The sequence below is a fragment of the Fundulus heteroclitus genome, chromosome 6, assembly GCF_011125445.2.
Source record: "Fundulus heteroclitus isolate FHET01 chromosome 6, MU-UCD_Fhet_4.1, whole genome shotgun sequence".
NCBI lineage: Eukaryota > Metazoa > Chordata > Actinopteri > Cyprinodontiformes > Fundulidae > Fundulus > Fundulus heteroclitus.
In genome coordinates this window covers 18519716-18541891 of record NC_046366.1, presented here as the reverse complement: position 1 = coordinate 18541891, position 22176 = coordinate 18519716, and the positions used below count along the sequence as shown (strand labels likewise).

Sequence of the window (22176 nt, the reverse complement as noted above, 5' to 3'; positions counted from 1 at the left end):
ATTAGCCACCAAAATGAAGGAATGCCCTTCATTTCCTCTCCGATTTAGTATTTGTTGGAGTATGGAGAGCAAAAAAGAAAAATTGCAGATATTAAACACAAATGTTTGGCAACGTAGCGAGGATCACCGTGAGGAAACGTGATGTTTTGTCTTCGGTGGGCACTGGGCACGTGCTACAAATCACAGTTTCCTTAGCACGGGCGGACCGATTCAAGTACGCAGCAGCAGCAGCAGCAGCAGCAGCATTTGCAGAGATGCAGAACTAGAATAAGGCTGGGATGAGCAAGAGACTGCCGTACTGTAAGCCCAGAAGGAAGCGTGTGTGTTTGTGTGTGACTGATGGGATGAACAGAATGCTGCAGCCCGCTCCAGGCTCCTGTCTGAACTTGTTTCGCTCATGTACGAGGATATGAGCGTGAAACATTTGTGCCATTTGATATCAGAACTCCCCGAGCCGCCGTGCTCTTTGTCTCTGCCGTCCCGATCGACCGTAAGTCATAAAAGCGGCAAAGAAATTCAACTCTAATTTACCCTTACTGTTCTTGTCATTGCCAAACGTTGAGGAATAATTTACACAGATGCGCCGTTTGTTGACTCTAAACATGGGATCAGAAGAACAATGAGTTAAACGCTGTTGCTGAAATACCTGTTTTAAAAGATTAAGAGCTTTATAAATGGCTGCAAGACACCTAGCTATACGTTAGAAATGCACCGATCAGTCTTTTTCTGGTTTTCTTTGAGGTCTGACTTGACCCTGATTCCAAATCTTCGCTTAAGCAAATGTAAAAAATTAAAGAGAAAGGATAAAGTTTGGGGCAAAACAGAAATTGCACGACTATCCCCGTCTATGCGTCTAAGCATAGGTCCATAACCTTACTATGATCTTTTAATAAACTCAAAGTAGTACTTTCAAGGAACAAGCTGTTGGCCAGTGAGCATACAGAAAAATGGTGGACCCTGATCATTTGGTTTGTGTTTTGCTAAATAAATTTAACCGAAGTAAAAACAAAAGAAAAGTCAAATAGCTACTAAAACAGGCCCAGTATTAGTTTTGACTAATATAATGTGAACCCAGGAGGGACCAGCTGGTGAGAAGCAACTCAGCCCCGTTCAAAGCGACTCCGGTAATAAATGCTGATGTTAGACGGCATCAAATGACGTGTAAACATGACGCTTCATTCGTAGTACGAGGAAAGTTTCTGCACGTCGACACGATGCGGGAAACAACAATAGAAATGTCACTGTCTGATTGACTGGCCTTCAATTTACAATGTAACACAGTTTAGATGCATTCATTTTACCCCCCGGTCAATATTAGTAACTAAAACAAAATTACTTAAAAAAAACAACAACTTTGTAAACCGTATAATGCACAGGTGTCAAACTCAAGGCCCGCGGGCCAAATCCGGCCCGTCAAGGTAAGTTATCCGGCCCTCAAGAGCCAAAAAAAAGCATATCATGTCATAAGGTAGAGGCATATATCCTTTTAAAGTGTATAAAGTGGCTAAAACTGTTCCTCCTGTAAGATTTAACTCACCACAATATCAACTTTTCTTGCAGATAAACTGTATAAACTGGGCCTAAGGGTGCTACTTTTATGTTACTGTGCATTTTTTATACTTCTATCTGAACTGGAATGAAATTATGAAATGAAAAGTATCGTCTATACACGTGCAACCGGCCCTTTTCATGACTTCATGACCCCAAAGTGGCCCCATATCGAAATGAGTTTTACACCTCTGGTATAATGTCTTGATTATTGATTTGTATGTATTACATCATAACATCTGTTTGACTTTTACTGACAGGTTCTGAAAGTGTTGAAATAAAGCGCGTCACAGAATAGATTAGAAAACATGGTCATTATTTATCCAACAGAAGTGAAGGCAAATTTAAAAAAAAATCTAGAGGCTTTATTTGAAAAACTGAGCACGGCCTTTGGCCTCTATTCATACAATTTAAAGGGGGGAAAGTTACAGTCGGTGTTGCTAAGTAAAACATCTGATCATCAGCACACGTGACCAGCAACACTATGCACTTTAGTAGCACCTGGGATAGCAGTCGCTGTTGCCAAACGATCGAGGAAGGGTTAGAAAGCACATTCTACAAAGCACCAATTTTACAACGAGAGACATTATTCATAAATAAAGGACATTTAGAGAAGTCACCTTTTTTTTCCCCACAGGAGAAGACTTCCTGGCAAATTAGCCCAAAGATCTGGCTGCGTAGTGAGTCACGAAATTTCAAAAATCCCACAAGCTTCAGTTCAGACTACTCACACCTCAGTTAGCATGTTAACAGTATAGTCATAGTTTTTTTTTTGGAACAGACGCCAGGAGAAATGTTCTTCTCCCAAAGGATTATGGCAGCATGACTTGAGTTTCCACAAAAATGCATTTGAATGTACCAGAAAATTTCAGGAACGACGTCGGTGGGAAACGTGAAACGAAAGCAGAGATGCGTGCCGACACAGCGTGTCAGAACACTTCTTCATACCAGCGTGGCTGAGCGAGGAGAAAAACGGAAGCGCTGCAATGTCCCAGTCAAAGTCGGGACGTCGACCTGCTGTGGAATGCTGCGGCAGGACCTTCAGAGAGCAAGAAAACAAATGCCCACAAACAGCAAAGGGGTGCAGGGGAAGGTAAATCGGCTAAAAGGTGATCCTGCAGGCTGGCGAATCGTTACGTCCACTTCAGATTTCACATACAGGACTGTCTCAGAAAATTAGAATATTGTGATAAAGTTCTTTTATTTTCTGTAATGCAATTAAAAAACATGAAATGTCATACATTCTGGATTCATTACAAATCAACTGAAATATCGCAAGCCTTTTATTGTTTTAATATTGCTGATTATGGCTTACAGCTTAAGAAACCCAAATATCCTATCTCAAAATATTAGAATATTGTGAAAAAGTATACTAGTAGGTTATTCAACTAATCACTTGGAATGTCTAATTAACACGAAACACTGCAGGGTTTCCTGAGCCTTAAAAAACACTCAGCTTGGTTCAGTAAACTAAATCACAAGTATGGTAGTGGTTAAGAGACGACATAAGATTCTCACAGTAACTGGTGTACTGACCATGGCATTACTGTCCTTGATTGGCCTGCCAATTCCCCTGACCTGAACCCCATAGAGAATTTGTGGGGTATTGTGAAGAAGAAGCTGAAAGACACCAGACCCAACAATGCAAATGAGCTAAAGGCCGCTATTGAAGCATCCTGGGCATCCATAACACCTCAGCAATGCCACAGGCTGATTGCCTCCATGCCACGCCGCATTGATGCAGTAATCTGTGCAAAACGATTCCCAACCAAGTACCGAGTGCATTAATGGACATTTTCAAATGTTTGATTTTGTTTTGCTGTTATAATTTTTTTTTTTTTTTACTTGGTCTGAGGAAATATTCAAATAATTTGAGATAGGATTTTTGAGTTTTCTTCAGCTGTACGCCGTAATCAGCGATATTAAAACAATAAAAGGCTTGCGATATTTCAGTTGATTTGTAATGAATCCAGAATGTATGACATTTCATGTTTTTTAATTGCATTCCAGAAAATAAAGAACTTTATCACAATATTCTAATTTTCTGAGACAGTCCTGCACACTGCGTTTCCACTTTGCTTTCTTTTACCTCCATGCTGCAGCTTCTGCCAACCAAAAGCCGCTTCTCTGACGGAGAAAACACTCAGAGTACACAGACCTGGGAACACCCAGCGCCCAAACACAATAGGGCACTTCTTTTATACCTGTCTGAAATGTTATATTTGCATTTAAGCATCTTTTAACACGGGAAGGAAGCCGGCCGTGCATAAAGAAGCTTACAGAAGCAGCTGTTCGTAACAACACCGCCAGAGGACAAGCCGCGGGGTAATCAGACCCCAGATCTGCGGTTAAGACCACAATCAGAAGCAACCAGAAGCGTGAGCAGGACTTTCACCGAGCTAAGAGGGAGAGAGAGAGAGAGAGAGAGAGCTGGAGAGCACACCAACCAAAGTGGCGTGCTTGCCTGACGAAGCGTTGGGGGGGAGCAGGGGGGTGAATGAATGGACGAATGAATGAGGCTGTGATGTAGCTGCACATTCCCCCCCGGCCCCCACGTGCTCAACTTCTCTCCTTCTTCCCGTTCTCCCTTCTTCCCTTTCCTTTTGTTTTGTTTTAAATTTTAACAAGGCCTGGAACAGCGGAGGGCTGAGGACCGGGCATCCGGGGTGTTCTGGCACGGCTTCGTGTCACATGCAGGGGCCATGTGAACAAAGCGGCACCGAGGGAGAAGTGGGAGGGCGGCGAGGGGTTTTGCGAGAGCAGAAAGTGGAGCGACAGTGAGAGAAAACCAAAGAGACGGTAGGGCTTTCAACCGGAGGGACCAGTAAGCGGAGCCAAAGAGAGAGGGGGGAAAAAAAATAAAATAAAAGTGAAAAAAAAATTGTTTTTATATTTGCTGAAACAAAAACAGAAACTGTAGTCAGAGGCTGGGCTCTGCAAGATCCAGCTTGTGTAAGGAGAAAAACACGGCGAGGGAAAGTGACAGGATACTTCCTGCTACAACAGGTGCCTGTCAGGTTTTTTTTTCTTCTTTCCAGAACTTGGGTAATTATCAAACTGCAGCAGTAGGAGACAAGCAAATTTCCACGTTAATGATTGAGACCAGCAGGAGTGTTTGCTCCTCAGTATATTTCGGCTGTAATTCCCTCTGACTGTACCTCCCCGGCTTTCAGAAACACCGAGGCGGACATCCGTCCCGTTAAGTTCTTACTTTGTTCCACTATATTTAGGATTTTAAAACTAACTCACAAGGTTTCAGGAAAGGCGTTTTTTTACACCCTGCAAAAGGGTGACTGTTTTTTTTCCTCGCAGCAGTAACGGCAAGCTGCGAGCAAAAAAAAAAAATTTAAAATAAATAGTTAGGCTGATATCTTGCTAACAAACCGCAATGTTAAACGTTTCTGTTTAACGTCACCAGATGAATCCAAGTGTGAAACCTACTTTTTTTTGTTGTGGCTTCAACATCCTCAAAATGGGCTTTATAAAAGCTTAAAGAGCAGAAGTATTACAAAAAGTCACTTTTTGACTCTTTCAAAGGTGACCAAAAACGGGGGAAGAACAATAATAATAATAATAATTTAATCCCACTATAATAAAATAATAAAATGTCAGTTTCTATGATTTAGTCGCCTGAGAAAGAGTAGGAGAGATCTGGCCTTTCTCCTGCAGCATGGAGCAGTAAGCGACCCGGTAAAGGGCCCTGCCCCATCTTGTTGCTGCACGCTGCCTGACAGCTGGCTGAAACAAGGATGCGCCCCCTCAATTACAAGAAAGACGCTCACCCATGAGGAAGTAGATTTTAAACTACAGTTGTCAAGATATGACAGGCACGTCTTTTAATCACCCTCCGGCTGGCGGGCAACCTGAGCAGAAAGCCGGACTTACTTTTTTTTTTGTCGTTGCTGAAAACATTATGTGAACCCACAGACTAGGACCTGCCAAGTTCACACCCTTGTGTAACCTTTTGAAGACCAGGGGCTTATCCAAGCAGCGAAACGGGACAAAATGATGCTGTACCCACATCTTTAAGCAACTGTTTTAGCGTCTTGCATTGTATATGGTTGCTTTATAGAAGCTATTTTCAAATGTAGGGCATTTCCTGGTATCAGCTCTGCCTTCCCCCACTCACCTTAAGTGATCTTAACTAAATCTCTAATGAGAGCTAATAAAAAAAAAAACTAACGTTGCACATTAAGAGGTGTGGGGGGGGGGTGATATGATAAGGGCTTATCTATGAAATAAAAGGATGCAAAGTGTGCTGGAGTTCTTTGGAGCTGTAAAGCATTGCTGTAAAACTGCCGGGGCATGACTGTGACCGGCTAGCTCCTTTTAAACCTTTTATCTTGCGCTCACTTGCCAATGAGGAAGCATTAGTCATGTACTTCAGCATTTTTCTGAGAGACGCCGATGAACTTTAAACTAGGTCAGCAAAGGCTAGCGACTGCGTCCCCTTTTGATAGCACGACCCAAGCTCCACCCAAACACGGTTCATCTTGCTTGTATCCTGATGATGCAAACAAAGAGCCGGCGTCGCTCTCCTCTCACTCCGCTGACAATCGTGTTTGCTCAACCAAATAACTCGCCTTTTGTTTCCGACAGAAAGCAAGGTCTTTTTTTTTTCCTTCTTAGACTCTGACAACTAAATGTCTAATACAGCTGTCCAAAACAGTGAAAATATTCTTTTTTTGCTTGGTTTGTTTGTTTTGCAGTTGCTCAGTGGATGTTAGACGGCATTAAAAAGGCTAAGAAGTAAAAGTGCAAAGACCTGCTCTGGAGAGCCCGGCCTGGACTGGTGGTGTTTAAAAAAAAAAAAACTCCCATCCAGGAACCGACACACTTCTGTCCTGTACACTAGCAGGCACGCAGGCCTCGTGTTCCCTAATCGGAATTTTTGGGCCTCTTTAATGCCGAGCTTTGCAGATGTTGTCTGGTATTAGGCTGCGCTGCTGCTGATCAAAGCCGCGGATAGCGAGCCCCCGCTGGCATGCCTCTAATCCTCCCTCATGCATGCAGTCAGAGAACTGCGGCCGGAGCTCAGCTCCAGGACGGTCGCTCTTCACCGTGGAGCGGGAGCCTTCGCTGATCAGGCCAACTACGACTTCGACAACGTGAGAGTTTTGGGGAGCAGTTGAGAGGTCAGGATTCTCCCGCGGGGAAGAAGAAGAAGCCGCTTCCCCTCCAGGCTAACTTTCCCTGTTCCATATCTAAGAGGCACCTGTGAAGCCCCTTCATCTGGTCTAAAGGCGCTTTTTTCCCTGAGGAAAACAACTCGGAGGGATGTTTCCAGCTGCAGGGGCTTCAGCCTGATATATTGGAGCCAGAATTTTATTTTTAGTGGCGTCAATACCGAGGCTGAAGCAAACGGAGGCTAAGGCCTACTCCACATGTAGCAAGATCTCTCCTACGCCATTTTTAAAAACAACACTACACACGGGAGCTTTTTAAGAAAACTTTGTATCCACACCAACCCGCAGAAATTTGGCACCGAGTGTTTTTTTTTTAAATACGCCAGACGCGTAGAGGGGCAGTGTGCCGCAAAAATACAACTTGTCAGCCAATCAGAATCCTCCAAAACAACCACCACTTCCTGTTAGGAATGAATCATGGCGCCGGGAGGTAACAACACCCTATGGCTAAGTGTATGAACAATGGTCGCACATGCGTGACGCAGTGCAGCAACATTCGTCGCAGACCGTTAAGGCGCTGGACTTTAATATCCGTCTTTTCATGTACACACGCAGGCAGGATCAAAACCGGATCATTTATTAATCTCCACCTTGGCCGGAGTTTTTAGGATCATTCATTTTAAGGGATGTATAACTCTGTTTATGTGGGGCTGAAAGGAATAACCGCATAAAAATGTCTTGTTTGCCCTTGATTTGAGCAGGTAAATAAGACGATCTGCCAATGGAATGAGTATTTTGACCCCTGAAATAAGATAAGTATAGATATACTGCACTTGAACTAAGATGATAAAAGTTCCTATTTGAAGTGCAAAAATCTTACTCCATTGGCATATTAATGGAATAGTTTCGTTTTTGCGTACTCTGAAAACTGCATAAACGACACAGGAACCTTAACTTTGTGATTTGGGCATCATTGAATCGGAGGCTTCTTTTTAAATGTTTAGTCATTTACTCACTGCGACACACTTCTGTTCTAATCAACAAGGCACAGCGCTCTGTTTGTTGTAATTAAATAAAAACCTCAGATTGTGTTGTACATGCAGCTGTGGTGGGCTATCATTGGCCTTCATTCACCCCTCAATTGATGTCTGGATGTCATTCACCCCTCAAATGATTCAAACTCCTGGTAAATTCTGCTTTAAAGTAGTATTTTATTTTTAACCAACAATGTTCTTCTTTCTACATTTTTATGGCGAGACTTGAGTCCATTAGAGCGAAAGATTGGGGTGTGGGCAAGGAGTAGAAACATGGGAGAAGCTGGTCAGCAGTTTTGGTTGCTGACTGCGATGAAAATAAAGATTTGTCGTTTTAGATCAAAGCTTGAAGTTGGTTTGTTAAAAGCAAAAATCCAAAATAATCACAAAACAAATCAAAAGTGAAAGCAGCAGATAGCCTGACAAATTAATCAGCCAAGATCAGTGTTTTTTTATACTTTTGTAGAAGGAGCAGAACGATAAAAAGGCAAATTCAGTGCCATGAATACTTAAAAACTAAGCTTACTACTACGTTGAGCAAGGGCGTAACCAACTTTCTCCTTTCCATCTAAATTAAAATTAGTACATTACAGCTATAGTTATTAGAAAGAATCACTAGTATTTTCGTTTAGCAGCAGAATGAATTACCATTGCGTTCCTTTACACTGTGCCAGTACTGTCGCTGCCTTTTTTTCATACCTTAATGAAAGTTGTTGAAGACGCTTATGAGGGCGACCAGCAGATCTTGGAGCGGAAAGCGATAAGCTAGAGGAAAAGTTAGGGATACGGGAAGATAAATGGAATCTGTCAGATGGTGTGAGGGAAGAGGAGATCCGAGAAAAGATAGAGAGAGGAGAGGGAGCTGGATCGATCACAGGAGAAATTGAGAGAGGAAAGAAGATGTGGTCTGAGAGCAGTGAAGGGACGGGACGCCGGCCATGAAGGTAATCTATAGCAGACAAAAAAAAAAAAAAAACAGTTCTGCCGAGAAGCTGACGCGCTATCCTCTTAAAGTTTGACTCGGGAGACACACACCCAGCTGAAGGCTGAGGTTAATTTGACCGACTGGCACAGAAAACTTGTCTGGATGTAGAGAAAAAGAAAGAAAACATGTCAGCAGGGCCAGCAGTGACATGAGGATCAAAAATGCAACTTAAGCTCTGAAAAGTGTGAAAATCGTAATTACATAATGGCTGGGAAAGGCCACTTGGCAACAGCTAATTCCGGGAAATGATCTTTGCTGAGTTCTTCACACACACAGAGGGATGTTATTATGATTATTCAAATTTAACAAAGCTAAGTGAAAAGGATGCCCTGACGTTAGGCTTTATGAGGTTAATACGCAATTACTACAAAATTTAAACACATAACAAAACGAGGTGGCCATCAATACAATGGACGGCAGCTCTTGAAGAAGGAAATGAGGCAAAAACAAACAAAACAAAAAAAAGACTAGAGCTCGGTATTCAGAGTTCGGAATCTGAAAAATTATTTTCGTAGAAGCGTGAGTGCGGGGGCAATCTGGCGTGCCGGTCTTAACAAAAGAAGCGACGTGGAACAGAAAAGACAGAGTGACATATTGCTTGCTTAATAGCGGCTGCAGAGCCTGCTGGAGAAAGCTAGGCGCTTGTTTAATAAGCCTTTAAACCCTGCAGAGGCGTTTTAAGTCATCGCGCCACTGGCTGCGGCCTCCTCAGACAGTCAAAGAGGGTTAGAAAGGAAAACCTGGAGCTCTGAAACGATATTGTACAAAAGTGATCGCAAAGTAAATTTCGTGATCGGACATCTTCTGTCGTACGTTTATGGATACTTTTCTTTCTTTCTTTGCATTTGTTGCAATAAATAAGTAAATCCGACTATGCTAAGGAATGGAAAACTGACCTTTATTGGAGGCTGTGTGCCAGCTATCTGTCACAGTTGCACTGCGATTTACTTTGATGACGCTTCTGCATTTTACAAAACAGATCTCTCCTTTAAATTATTAGAATTTTAAGTTACAAATCTATATAAAAGAAACTGAATTTGTGTGTTTTAAATGTATGCATCATGTTTAGAGTTGCAAACCACCTCTCTCTTATATCAAAATTTAAGACAAAAGGAGATAAATGTCGAAAATGTAACACTTAGTGCCCCTCTGTTCTTCTAGGTTCCTCGAGTGAAATACTTAAAAACAGGAATACCGTTTAGATTCCTCAAAACATCAAACTCTGGTAATTCAGAAATGCATTTGGACCTAGCCAGGATGCACCTGGACGTGTTTGCTGTGGAGTCTGGCTTTGACTCAAGGCAATAAACACGAGTTATTGTCTGGATTTGCTGAGTAAGAGGTTCAATAACCGGGCGCCAACAAGCATTAAAGTATTATTCACTTCAAGTCGAGAACATTCGCAATCAATATTTTTTATGTAATGAAAATAATGCCCTATAAATGTTATTTTGAGAAAGCAATCTTGACAATTATAACAGCTGTTATTTTTACTATTACGGTTCAGCGCTATAAGTAGGTCTTAGCAGGTAGAAAGCGCGTCTATTTCTCATAAAAGAAGAGTCATTATGAGCATTGTCACGGGGCTTTACCACTTGGATCTGTAGGGATAATTCTTCATGCCAAGCTGAAGTGGTTGGTGAGAGCAACGAGATAATCATCTGGAAATTAAGCGACAGGGTGAAATTGGCATCAGCTTTGATACAAAACAAACAGGGAAACCCTGTATATATTTAAGTCAAGATTTAAGTTGACAAACTAAAACTTTTTTTTAAACCCAACAAATTTTAAATATTTCCTAAAAAAAGAAAAACCAAATGTCATGATTTGCTGTTATCAAGGACCACAAATGCAGCGAAGGCGACGCAAAGCCATCACAAAGGTAAGAGACTTCGATGGACGGAACTTGAGGTAAAACCTACAGACCAGATAAACTAAGAGATTAACTATGGTTAACTAAGGACCCAGCGAAGACTGAACAGACACTAGGAACTTAAATATGCTGGCCAATAAACATCTGGATAACAAATAGGTGCGAGATAATCAACAGAAATACATGCAGCGGGAAAGGCAACTAAGGTGGGACACTAGAAGGGCATGAAACACAGGTAATCTATACACAAACCAAACAGCAACTGAAGGACGCACAATCCAAGGAACCTAAAAACTAATAAATAACCAAACACCTTAGAGTTGTGACAGCATAATTATTCAGTTTTTCTTTTTTTTATGTAGCGCCACGGTAATAGAAACGAAAAAAAAATGTTGTCGGGACAACAGAGACAAGAGATTTTCAGCTTGATTTACTCTGAGGCATGAATAAAGGCTGAAACACCCCGGATAGGAAAAAGCGGATCCTATGAAGATGCAGAATGGGGGCCGGGCAGACCTTGGTGGTTCTACGCAACCGTGTCTGCGTCGTCCCAACCAAGGCCGGAACTATGCAGCAATGTAACGGAAAAGTCAGACAGGAAGACAAGCATGTTGGCAAAGTAAAACGCATCCGCTTTGAGGGAAAATACAAAATGATATCTCTGAAGCACAAGGTAAACTGAACACAATGTTGGGCCAGGCTTCAATTTTCAGTGCTAAGTAGTAAATTGCTTAAAATAAACTAAAAGACACAATAGGACAAGAATGCATTTGCCGGATGGCAGCTGATTCAGGCTGCTAGAAAGCAAGCGAGAGCAAGACTTCCCAGAGATAACAGGAAGGTTGCAAAGAGAATGGCAAATACACTGTTTTATAATGTTGAGCTTTCAACTATCATGCAGCGCGCTTTAACTTTCTAAATGTTGGCAACCATAACAAAGTTCTGGTCTGCATTCTCTAAAATTTACACACAGAGATTGAAGTCAAAAAGAGTTAGGGTTAACCCGTGCAAACGCCAGAGGCACTCGCCATGCTAATCACTAATAAAACACGCTAAAGTCAGTTTAGTGCCTACTCCATAATTAAACTCGTCTCAATAGTAAAACCCTGTTCTACAGTAACTGTTCTCTCGGGCAGCAGTGTGACATCGCCTCTGTTGGTGATATAAATAAATTATCACCATTTTTCAGCCGGAATAGTGGAAGCTAACTACTGAATATCTTCATTGTTCTTTCTTGGATTAAACCTTTTTCCATTATTGGTAGATATTGGTGGATTACCTGATGTTGATGATGATGTTTTTTTTAAAAAACTATTTACCAAAAACATGTGCTGGTACTCTTCTGAAACTTTTAGGTAACTATGAAAACCAAACACCTAGCCAAGCAGGTGGTACCTTCATTACTCGGTGAAGGTTTTTACATGTATGGGCAACTGAACAATAACAGTGAATACAAAGTAAACGCATCAAATCCCAAGAAGAACCAGACTTTACACAGTTGTCGCACGGTGGACCTGTCCGGTCAGAATGTGGGTGAACGAATTAAGTTTTTTGTTTCTATTTTTAATTAATCTTTCTTAATGACAGATTTTTTTTTTTAATTTTTTTTTACTTCTTTCTTCTCTAATAAAGCTGGCCAGGCATTACAAGAGACTCCTGTGTGGGCAGTACTGAAAGGATCCCTCATCGGCCTGCCAAAGAGGACAGCGGCCCTTTGATCTGGCCAACCTTCTGTGCATGTGTGTGTGTCCATGTGTGTGTGTGTGTGTGTGTGTGTGCGAGGGGGGGGCAAAGTGCGTTTTCTCATCTGGCCTCTGCAGAACCGGTTCACTCGAAGCATGCCCCGACCTCTTCTAAGTAAATCTGGTCTTCGCGTAGTTCAGACGAGCTGGCACAGTTGCACCATGGCAACTGCTCGATTTAACGGGCTCTTCACATCGTTGTGCCGCTGCCCTAATCGTGTGGAGGGCCTCGTCGACACAACAGCATCGCACTGCCTTGCTAATAAAACGTGTCTATGTGCCAATGAAAAAAAGGCATGTTGTTGAGCGACTCGGCAATAATGCCCGGCTTGTACGTCGGGCTTCCTGTGTCAAAGGACATGGGGGACCCCTCCAGCTACGGCAGCTGTGCCGTCAGCCCAGCCGGGTCCCATCTTTTCGGATCTGCGACCCCGCCTCCCTCCGCTTTCTGCTCAGCAGACGTGCCCGGCGTTCTTGGGAAGCCAGCGTACATTCCTCGCATTGCTCCAGCTGCGTGGAGAGACGGGGCGGAGGAGCTCGCGGACATGTCACAAGGGCGTCAGGCCTTCTCCACACACACACACACACACGGGCTCGTCCCGTAAAGAGGAAGGAGAGTGGCTCACATTGGGGACATTCTAAAACGCTTAACGTGAAAAAGCTTAACGTGGCTTAAGATAGGAAAACAGCGAGGAATCATCACCAAATTTCGCATGGCCATATCTTGTCATGAAGACTTAAGCCTGTCAAAAAAAAAAAAAAAAAACGAAATCCAATGATTATAGAAGATATCTCACATCAACGATCAATGATCACCAAATTTCTCTTTCATATTGCTCCTAATAAGCACATAAAACTGACAAAATGTCAAACCCAAAGTCCAATTATTATGGACGTTATCTAACATTAAGCGTTTCTGCTTTCATATAGCCAGCCTCTATGCCTATGAAATACTTAATGTCATATAACGTCCATAATAATTGGACTTTGGGTTCGATTTTTTGATAGTTTCATGTGCTTATGAGGAGCAATATATGAGATAAATTTGGTGATCACTGAGCGTTGTTTAGGTGCATTGAATTGCGTTGAGCTTTTTCCTTTCAATAGGCCTCAATGAAGCAGAAACGCTTAATGTTAGATAACGTCCATAATAATTGGACTTTGGGTTTGACATTTTGTCAGTTTCGTGTGCTTATTAGGAGCAATATGAAAGAGAAATTTGGTGATCATTGATAGTTGATTAGGTACATTAAACCACGTTAAGCCTTTTTCTCGCCATAGGCGCCAATGAAGAAGAAAACGTTAATGTGAGATATCTTCTATAATCATTGGGTTTTGGTTTATTTATTTTTTTGACTGGCTTAAGTCTTCATGACAAGATATGGCCATGAGAAATTTGGTGATAATTCCTCGTTGTTTTCCTACCTTAAAGCCACGTTAAGCTTTTTCACGTTAAGCGTTTTAGAATGTCCCCTCACATTGTCCCTTTAACCAGACGCGCGTGCGCCGGGGGGAGTGGGGTCACTCACAGAGGTGCGTGGAGAGAGCTGGAGGCCGACTCAGGTGACCGCATCTTTACCAGACTCACATCTCCGTCGCCCCCCCCTGGCTCCTCTTCCCACAACCGTGGAGAAGCTGGTGAGGAAGAGGAAGGGGAGAGGGGGAGGAAGGGGGTGCTTCCTGAGCTTTTGGAGAAGCGGCACGTTAACTCAGCTTGGCAGGCAGTAAGTGTGACAGTAGCCGCGCTGGATGCCAATAGGACAGGCCCCGCGCGCAGCATCTCAATGACTTAAACTCACAGAGTCCACAGAGGGGGTTTATGGTCCTCCCAGGCCGTACCGCTCCCACCGACCACAAAGGCATTCAGCCCCTTTCATTCGGATGATAATGGGCCAAAAGCCGGAAAAGGGCCCCTTATGCCCGCGCACCGTAAGTTGTGCTGAATGCTTTTGTCGGCCGTGTCACGCGCGTCCATGGGAACAAAGTGGGCTGCTACGGGCCAACAAAAGACAGTTAAAGCCGGAAGAACACGAAAAATAAATAAAAGTTGATTAATCAGAGGAAGTGTCCCCGAGGCAAGGCGGGCTCGGACATGCGCCAACGACCCCCGTGCGTCGCGGTCCCGCTCAAAACGCCGTAAACCACAAAAAATACGCAACCATGTTCGCGCGTGCGTAACACTATGGGTATGCTGACCTGACAGAACACCGGCGTTAAAAGCCTTAAAATGAAAGTCCGTCCAAAGAGGAGACGCACCCATCAGTGGGCCCCAGGTAGGAAATGGCCAGTCCACCTCTGGTCAGTGATCAACCATTGAGGAAAAACAATCTAGTTTGTTTTGTTTATTGTGCATTTATGAAACGCACCGTCAACCCAAAGCGCCTACTTTGCTGCTACAACAACAACCAGCTAAAGGTTAGGGGGGATAAAGTGGGAGTTGTCCTGCAAAACCTGCGTGTCCTGCTCACATGTCAAAACTCCTGCCTCTGTGAAGGGAAATCTGCAGCACGTCATCTCTCACTGTTCAGAACCAACCAAAGCCTGACCCGCTCTCCAACCTGGCGTTGCAGCGTGACCCCGGCTGCGAAGGAAACGCACCCCGTACGGCAACCTCATCCCCCCCACAGTTAGAAACACCACAAACATCACGCAGAAGAGACGCGTAAACATGTACCTGCGTAAAAGCGCAACAGGGAGCCGATTTCTGTGTTGAGCCCTTCCTCTTGAACCCTCCACGGGTCCTTAAATCCGAGCTTGAACAGAAACTGGTTCTGGATCTGCAGAGGCCTCTCGTCCGGACTCAGCCTCCTCACGGCCTCGCCGTGCAGCTGGACGTACAGCGTGGGGCTGGGGGCCGCCGGCTCCTGCTTCGGGGCGCCAGGCGTGACGTCTGCGGAGCACAGCCGCGACAAGGAGCCGTCGCTGCTGCTGCTGGGCGGCAGGCTGCCCACGCCGAGTGGGTCGAGCCTGCCGTCGGGGCCCGTGGTTTTTCTCACGCCATCCGAACGCCCCGCGCTGCCCTGCTGGAAGCTCGCGGGGACGGCCGAGATGCCGTTGCTGTGGTCCACCGGGCAGTCGAGCTCCAGCTCGTCCGAGGAGCTGCCGCACGTGTCGTGGCCCTCCGTGGCGCTGTCGAACGAGGGGCTGAGGATGGACGCGTCGGTGCCCAGGATCATGTCGTCGCTCAGGGAGTCCCGGTGCTCGCTGAGCCGGGCCACGGAGCTCAGGTCGTCGAACGCGCTGCTCTCCACGTCCGAGCCGGAGTTGAGCCCGTAGCTGTCCGCGCCGTTCCTGCGCTCCGAGTCGTCGTCGTCGTCGTCGTCGTGGGGCATCTCCGCGTTGGAGTTGAGGTCCGACAGCGAGCAGGTGACGTCGTCCCGCGACTCCGACTCCGGCGTGAAAAGTTTCCCGTCAACTTCCTGTTGCTTTTTCCTGCCCTCTGCGTTTTCCACGAGCAGCAGCCTCAGCCTGTCGCCGGGATGCCCGCGCGCCTCCGTGGACTCCGGCGGCGGCGGCTGGCCGCGCTTCGCCGGCGACGACCCGTCCTTCGCCTGACAGGGGTCGTCGTCGTCGAAGCCGCACTCCACGCTGCAGTTGCCATTTTGGTCGGTCTTGGAGCCGCCGTCGGTGCGAAAAACGCGCACGACGGAGCTCGACTTGCCGCGGAGTTCACTCAGACGGAGCGCCACCTCGCCGGCCGTGTTGTCCATGGTGCACAGCACCGGCCTGGGGTGCGAGGACGGCAGCCTGTCGTGTACGTGAATGCAGCCGCGGTGCAGATCCGCTCTCACCCACTCGCGATCGGCGGGCTGCGGCTGCAGGTTGAGCCGGTGCTTGAGCAGCGTCTTCCTGTCCAGGCTGCGGGTGTGAAGGGACGCGGAGGACAGGGCCGAGCTCATCTTGGCGCTGACAGCCGAGGAGGAGGAGGCGGCCGCAGCAGCAGCAGCAGCAGCGGCGGCGGCGGAGAGGTTCCTCTTCAAGCGGCGCCGTCTCAACAGGAGGGAGCTGGAGTTGCTGGACGAGCCCCGGCCATTGGACGCCGCGGCCCGGCTTGACGCACCAGTCGCCGGCATGGAGGCGGAATGAGAGAGGCTGTTCCCGTTCGAGGCTGCCGACCGTCCACCGCCATCATCCTCTGGAATCCCCCGGGCGACAGGCGGTCCGCCGGGCTTCTTCATCAACTTGGTCGCGCCTCCATCCGACGGCGCGTCGTCGGCGGCGGCAGCCTGTACACTTTCCATCTCTGCGAGAAAAGTACCACCACCACCACCCCCCGCTCTCAATAAATAGCGGTGCGCAGTGGGTTATTCCCGAAACCCCCTACATTTAAAAGGCTTAAAATGTTCCCAACGTGATAAATCTCCGCCAACCAGGCGGCGTCGCCGAGTTATGCCCTTAGTTGTCATTCACTTCTCGCCTTCGTTTCCCCGTAGAAGTGCTCTCCGCGGCTCCAAAAAAAAAAAAAAAAAAAAACCCAACAACACACATTTCACCCGATTAAATTCGCTGGGAAGAGGCAGGGCGCGAAGGGGGCAGACCGGGGCGGAGACGTGACTGTACCGCGCGTCCCAAAGTACAGCGCTAGCATATGAAATGAACGTCGGCAGACCTCCTACGCATATTCCGGCTGCTATATATTCATGAGGAGGGCACAAGATGGGGGGTAGCTAACAACAACGCGGGGAATGCTGGGAAACGTGTTCGGCGCGAGAAGAGTTCCTCTGGGCAGTGAGGACGGAGGGAAATACATTTCCCACAACCCCCTTCGTCCCGTTTCAGTTCAGCAGGGCGGTGAACTGGAAAGAGGCGTAAACATAGCTCCTATAAATGTCTGACGTTAGCGCGAGGCGGCTTGTATGCCGTGGGTCTTCTGTACTTGTTACATGCATAGAGTCCATGGTTACATGCACGACGTAATGACTGTGCCGAAAGTGAGTTTATCTCTTAAACTGTCGTTAAATGTGTAAAAAACACACCCCCGTTTAACCCCTCAACTACCCCCCTCCCCACCCCCAGAACAGCTTGTTCATTACATTGTATTACAAATAATTAACATTCGAGTCCATGGCTAAAATAAACTTGGCTGTATTACTTATTACTTGCGACTAGTGGTGGCGAGGGGAAAGTACTTCGGCACCATCTCGTCAGGACGCCATTTCACAAGGCCACGGCTCAGAGTGTACGCTCTCATTTTGTTGTATTTGGTGCCATCTAGTGGAGGATTGTATATATTTTTGTCTGAGATTGAGATGCGTTTGTCTGCAGACATACTATTGCTGACATTTGTTAATACCAAAAAAAGGTCTGCTATTATTTGCATTGGTTACTTTTGTTTAGCTTGCATAACTGAAGAAAACAGTAACACAAATTTTGTTTTGTGTCTCATCATAATAGAGCATTTTAAATCAGTTATGTTTAGTTTGAAACAAAACTAGAAATTGTTACATTTGGTAACATTTAATTGTTTCAGTGTACTTTATTGGCAGGACATTTTTTTTAGACAGAGCAACAGATTCTTACTTGTGGTATAACTTCACATTTTCAGGTTGGCTAAAGATCTTACTTAATTGAAATTAATCACATTGATTTTGGGAGATATTTTCCTAGGTTTCGGCAAGCAACTATGCTAATTCTAGTAGGGTGTCTCACAAAAGTATTGATGCCCCTGATTTTTTTTTTTCTTCCAGTTTTGTGTGGCATTTTATACTCTAGATCAGGGGTACCAACCTTCTTCAGACTGAGAGCCACTTCATTGGTACCGTGTCATACAAAGGGCTACCAGTACTGACTTTTGAACAGGAACAGTCAAAGTTCCCCTTACATTTATGTAAAATAAGCACATGTTTAATGCTTCTTAGATATCATTTTTAATTCTATATAAATGGAAGTAATTAAAATGTTAGAGCAATGGAATAAAATAAAATGGGTTTATGCTGGGTTTTAGAACAGGCTCATGGGCACCACATGTGGTCCTTGGGGGCTACCTGGGTCTTAAAGTTTTTAATGAGGTTTTCATTCAGACCCCCTATAAAATGGCTTCATCCAGAATTACCCAGTACTCACCTTCCAACATCTCTGACCTGCTTGCATGTCCCTGATGCTAAGCAGTACCTGTAAAGCACGATGCTGCCACCGCCATGTGTCACCATGGGGATGGTGTTTTCTGGGTGTGTTAAGACACAGCGTGACTGGTCCCATCTGACCAGAGCACCTTCTTCCATAGATTTACTGTGTCCCCTACATGGCTTGTAGGAAACTAGACATGGGACTTCTTTAGGCTTTATTTTAAGAGACTATTTTCCATAAAGGCAGAGCACACAACCAATAATTATCCTGTCAACATATTCCTGCTTTGGGCCTTGGCAGCTCCTTAAGGTTATTATGGGCTTCTTGGCTGCGTGTTTGAGCAATTCTCTCCATGTCCAGCCTGTCAATTTAGGTGGACAACCATAGTTTTAGTGTCCCATTATATTTTCCGATGATAGATTTAACAGTGCCATATGAGATGTTCAGAGCACCAAACTTTGCATTAAGCTTCTCAATGACTTTATGCCTCAATGGTCTGCTGCTTCTTGTTTTTCCTGATGCTGGTTATTAACTGATATTTAAGAAATTAATGTGGCCTTCACCCAAAAACTGGCTTAATACTGAGAATAACACACATTTACAAATCATTTGACTTCTGGTGGCAATTGGTTCGCATTGGATTTTGTTTAGGGGTAGAAAAGTAAAGGGGGCTATATACAAATGCATGTTACACTTGTCACATTTTTGTTAAAATAGAGACATATCAATATCCCGCTATGATGTGTACAATTTACCAATGCTTATCAATATCCAAAGTAATTTATTTAAATGTAAAGAGTCATTTTATTCAAAGCCCAAACATTTATTTAGCAGTAGTCTGCCAGTCAAGGGTTCACAATTGTCAAATCATGATATGTCATAATAGACAAACATTTTGGATTTAAAGAGTCCACTCTTAATTTTAAAAGTAGAAACAGTACTTCACATAAAAGGCAAGAATCTTTACTTGCTCATTGAAGTAAATATATTTTACTTTTTTATTTTGTTTAACCTTTATTTCACCAGGGAAGCTAAATCTCTTTTCCCAAGAGTGTCCTGGCCAAGATAGCAGCAAAACAAACAACTTTCAACCAAACACATTTAAACAAACACAATTTTAAACAAGTTTAAAACCATAAATAAAAATAAAAATAAAAAAATACAATAACTATTTTTAAAAAATCCCCAAATCAAGCAAAAAAAAAAAAAAAAAAAAAAAAACATTTACAGACAGATGTAGACGTGTCCAAGCCATCCAGCATTTTCTTAAAAAATACCCAGAGAAACCAGGTCATGAAGCTTCAGGTCTTTCTGCATCTGGTTTGCAGCTATTGGCCTATTGGGCTGCAGCTCATTGGTTTTATGTTACTTGTAAACACTGGTATTGAGGGTGTATTTAAATCACCGCCCACAACTGCCATTTGGAAACGAGCATCAACATGCATACAATCTGTTATACATCCAAGGACCGAAAGTCAGGGCTTTTAAAGATCTTAAAAATAACGAGTCATACAATTTGAATGCATTCAGAAATAGAATTTAATTGGCATGATGTGTTCCTTACATGGTATTCTGCATTTCAGAAATAAAAAAAAAAGAAAAAAGAAAAAAAGACTACTTTCAGTCACTCGTCCAACTTATTAACGGAAACTGATTATTGCTGATATCATGTTCCTTGATTCCAGCAAAATGCCAAACCTCCTGCTTGATCCACTGGCTCAGGTCGGGGGAAGAAAAAAAAAAAAAACACAAAAAAAAAAAAAAATCTAAAATAGTTTCCATTCATTTCCATAATTGCTCCCTTGTCCTGATCCTGTGAGTATTTTTTTCTTAAAGGGGACTAAGCTAGAGTTCTCCAGAAAGTGATCTTAACACAAAACACTGCATTTGTCTCAGCGTTTCTGCGATTGGATGGCCTAATCAAATCAAGACTATTTACCACTAAGGGGTGACGTTACAAAAGTGTGATGGCTTTATCTAGATTGTGAACAACACCCCTTTTCTGGCACATAAGAAACATGCAGTGCAAAGAAATGTAATGTTTTTTTGTTTTTTTTTATCCCCTGATTTAATTAGGTCGTCTAACACCACTTAGATCTTCAAAAATACTACAGAACCCACATTTCTTTACAGACAGATGAATCATTGTAGGAAAGCTTCTAATCTCTGCTGCATTTCTTCATCTGAAGCAGAGTTCAGTCGCAACTTTCAAAGTCATACAGAAGGGGGTGGGGGGACCATGAGCACATACAGCATGAGTGTTGGAACACTGGTTTTGGGATCAGCTATCAGAAAAACAAAAGTGACACATCTGGAACACACATCTGGAAAAAAAAAGCCAATCTCCTAACAGTATAAAGTATTTAAGCGGTAAAAGCATTTCCAAATGGTCACTCACGAGAACACGCCACAATCAGTGCATGTCACTTTAAATTCAGGATATATCATAAGCAATGACAATTTCCTCGCACCTTGTCCGAATGTGTTGGTAAAGCTATTGAGGCAGATTTTTAGGCGGCTCTCTCATAAAAAATTAATAATAATAATAAAAAAAAAAGCCTGCACAAACTGTCTGAGGCATACTTTCAAAACAAAAACTGATGGGGAGAAAACAAAAAAAAAAAAAAAATGGTGAGGGTAGAATTCACCTGAACTTTCTCTCTGCCAAGGGTATTGCTTTGTTAAAAGCTTGAGGGACATGAGTATAAAATTAAAGTGTATAATACAGTGCACATTTTGAGCCAAGAATAAACATACATTAGCAAAAGATACACATAAAAATAATAATTATAAAAAAGAGAAATGTGGCAAGCAATCACTTAATACTCTCTCCAAAGCGCTGGAATGCATATAGACGTTTAAATTAGGTGCTGATGGCCAAAGTGCCTCTAATAACACATAAAAACTGACAAATTAACAAAAAAAAGAAAAAGAAAAAACAAGACTGTTGCACACTTAAACCAGAAACCTTCTGTGAGCTGCAAATTTCATTTTCAATGCATAAGACAATAATAAAAGTTTAAACATGAACACTTTTCTTTCTTAAATCTAACCCTCCTTCAGTATGAACAAAATGTACATCTGGAGAGAGTCCGGGAATCCCCCAGATTCTCAAATTCACAGTTAGCAATTAGATGTCAGCATTGCTGGTTTACAGTTAGAATTGCACACATGGAGGAGCGGGATCAGGACTACATTATGATTCACACAACTCCAGAGGGCGCTGTAGTCTGGGAAAAGCAGAAGAAAAAAAAAAGCACAATATTCTAATGCTGGAGGCTTTCCCTCCATGTTTCTTTCTAAAAATCCCAGCAGGTACAGTAAAGATTGAGCCTCTTCTGATTTAATCAGCTCAGAACAATCCGCTCTCCTCCCTTACTCTGTCCACAAGAGCTAAAAGAGTTCGCAGTGACAGCCTAATAGAGAGGAAGGGATTACAAAAAAAGAGAAGAAGAAAAAAAAAAACACATTTCCACTGAGACAGGTCCACTGGTGTTATCGATGAACCCAAGTAGGTTTGCCGCAAATGTCAATCGACTGCAAACAAGGACTCTTCGGCTGTCCGGTCTCCACGCCACTGAGCGCCAGCCTGAGAGCTCAGCAGAGAGGTTTAAGAGACAGTTGAATGAGGCCCTCCCAGGGACGATGTGCATTACCTAGTTGTTTTGTGCTACTATCAGGGACTGAACAGTGGCTGTCAGCATCGTGGTGTGCAGCGCTGACTCAGTGGTGTAAATCCTGAAAAGGCATTTCAGAACACATGGCCTTATTGAAGAGACGGGCACCTTTTTTCTTTTTTTGA

General features: G+C 43.9%; 1 protein-coding gene across 1 annotated transcript in view; it reads right to left on the bottom strand.

Annotated features, from left to right (window-relative positions):
- phlpp1 (PH domain and leucine rich repeat protein phosphatase 1) overlaps positions 1 to 16549 on the bottom strand; it is a 61794-nt gene extending 45245 nt beyond the window's left edge. The window contains exon 1 of the mRNA XM_012875594.3: positions 14983 to 16549. Within this exon, the coding sequence (XP_012731048.2) occupies positions 14983 to 16549 (1567 nt within the window). The remainder of the gene's footprint in view (positions 1 to 14982) is intronic.
- Between the last annotated feature and the right edge of the window lie 5627 nt (positions 16550 to 22176).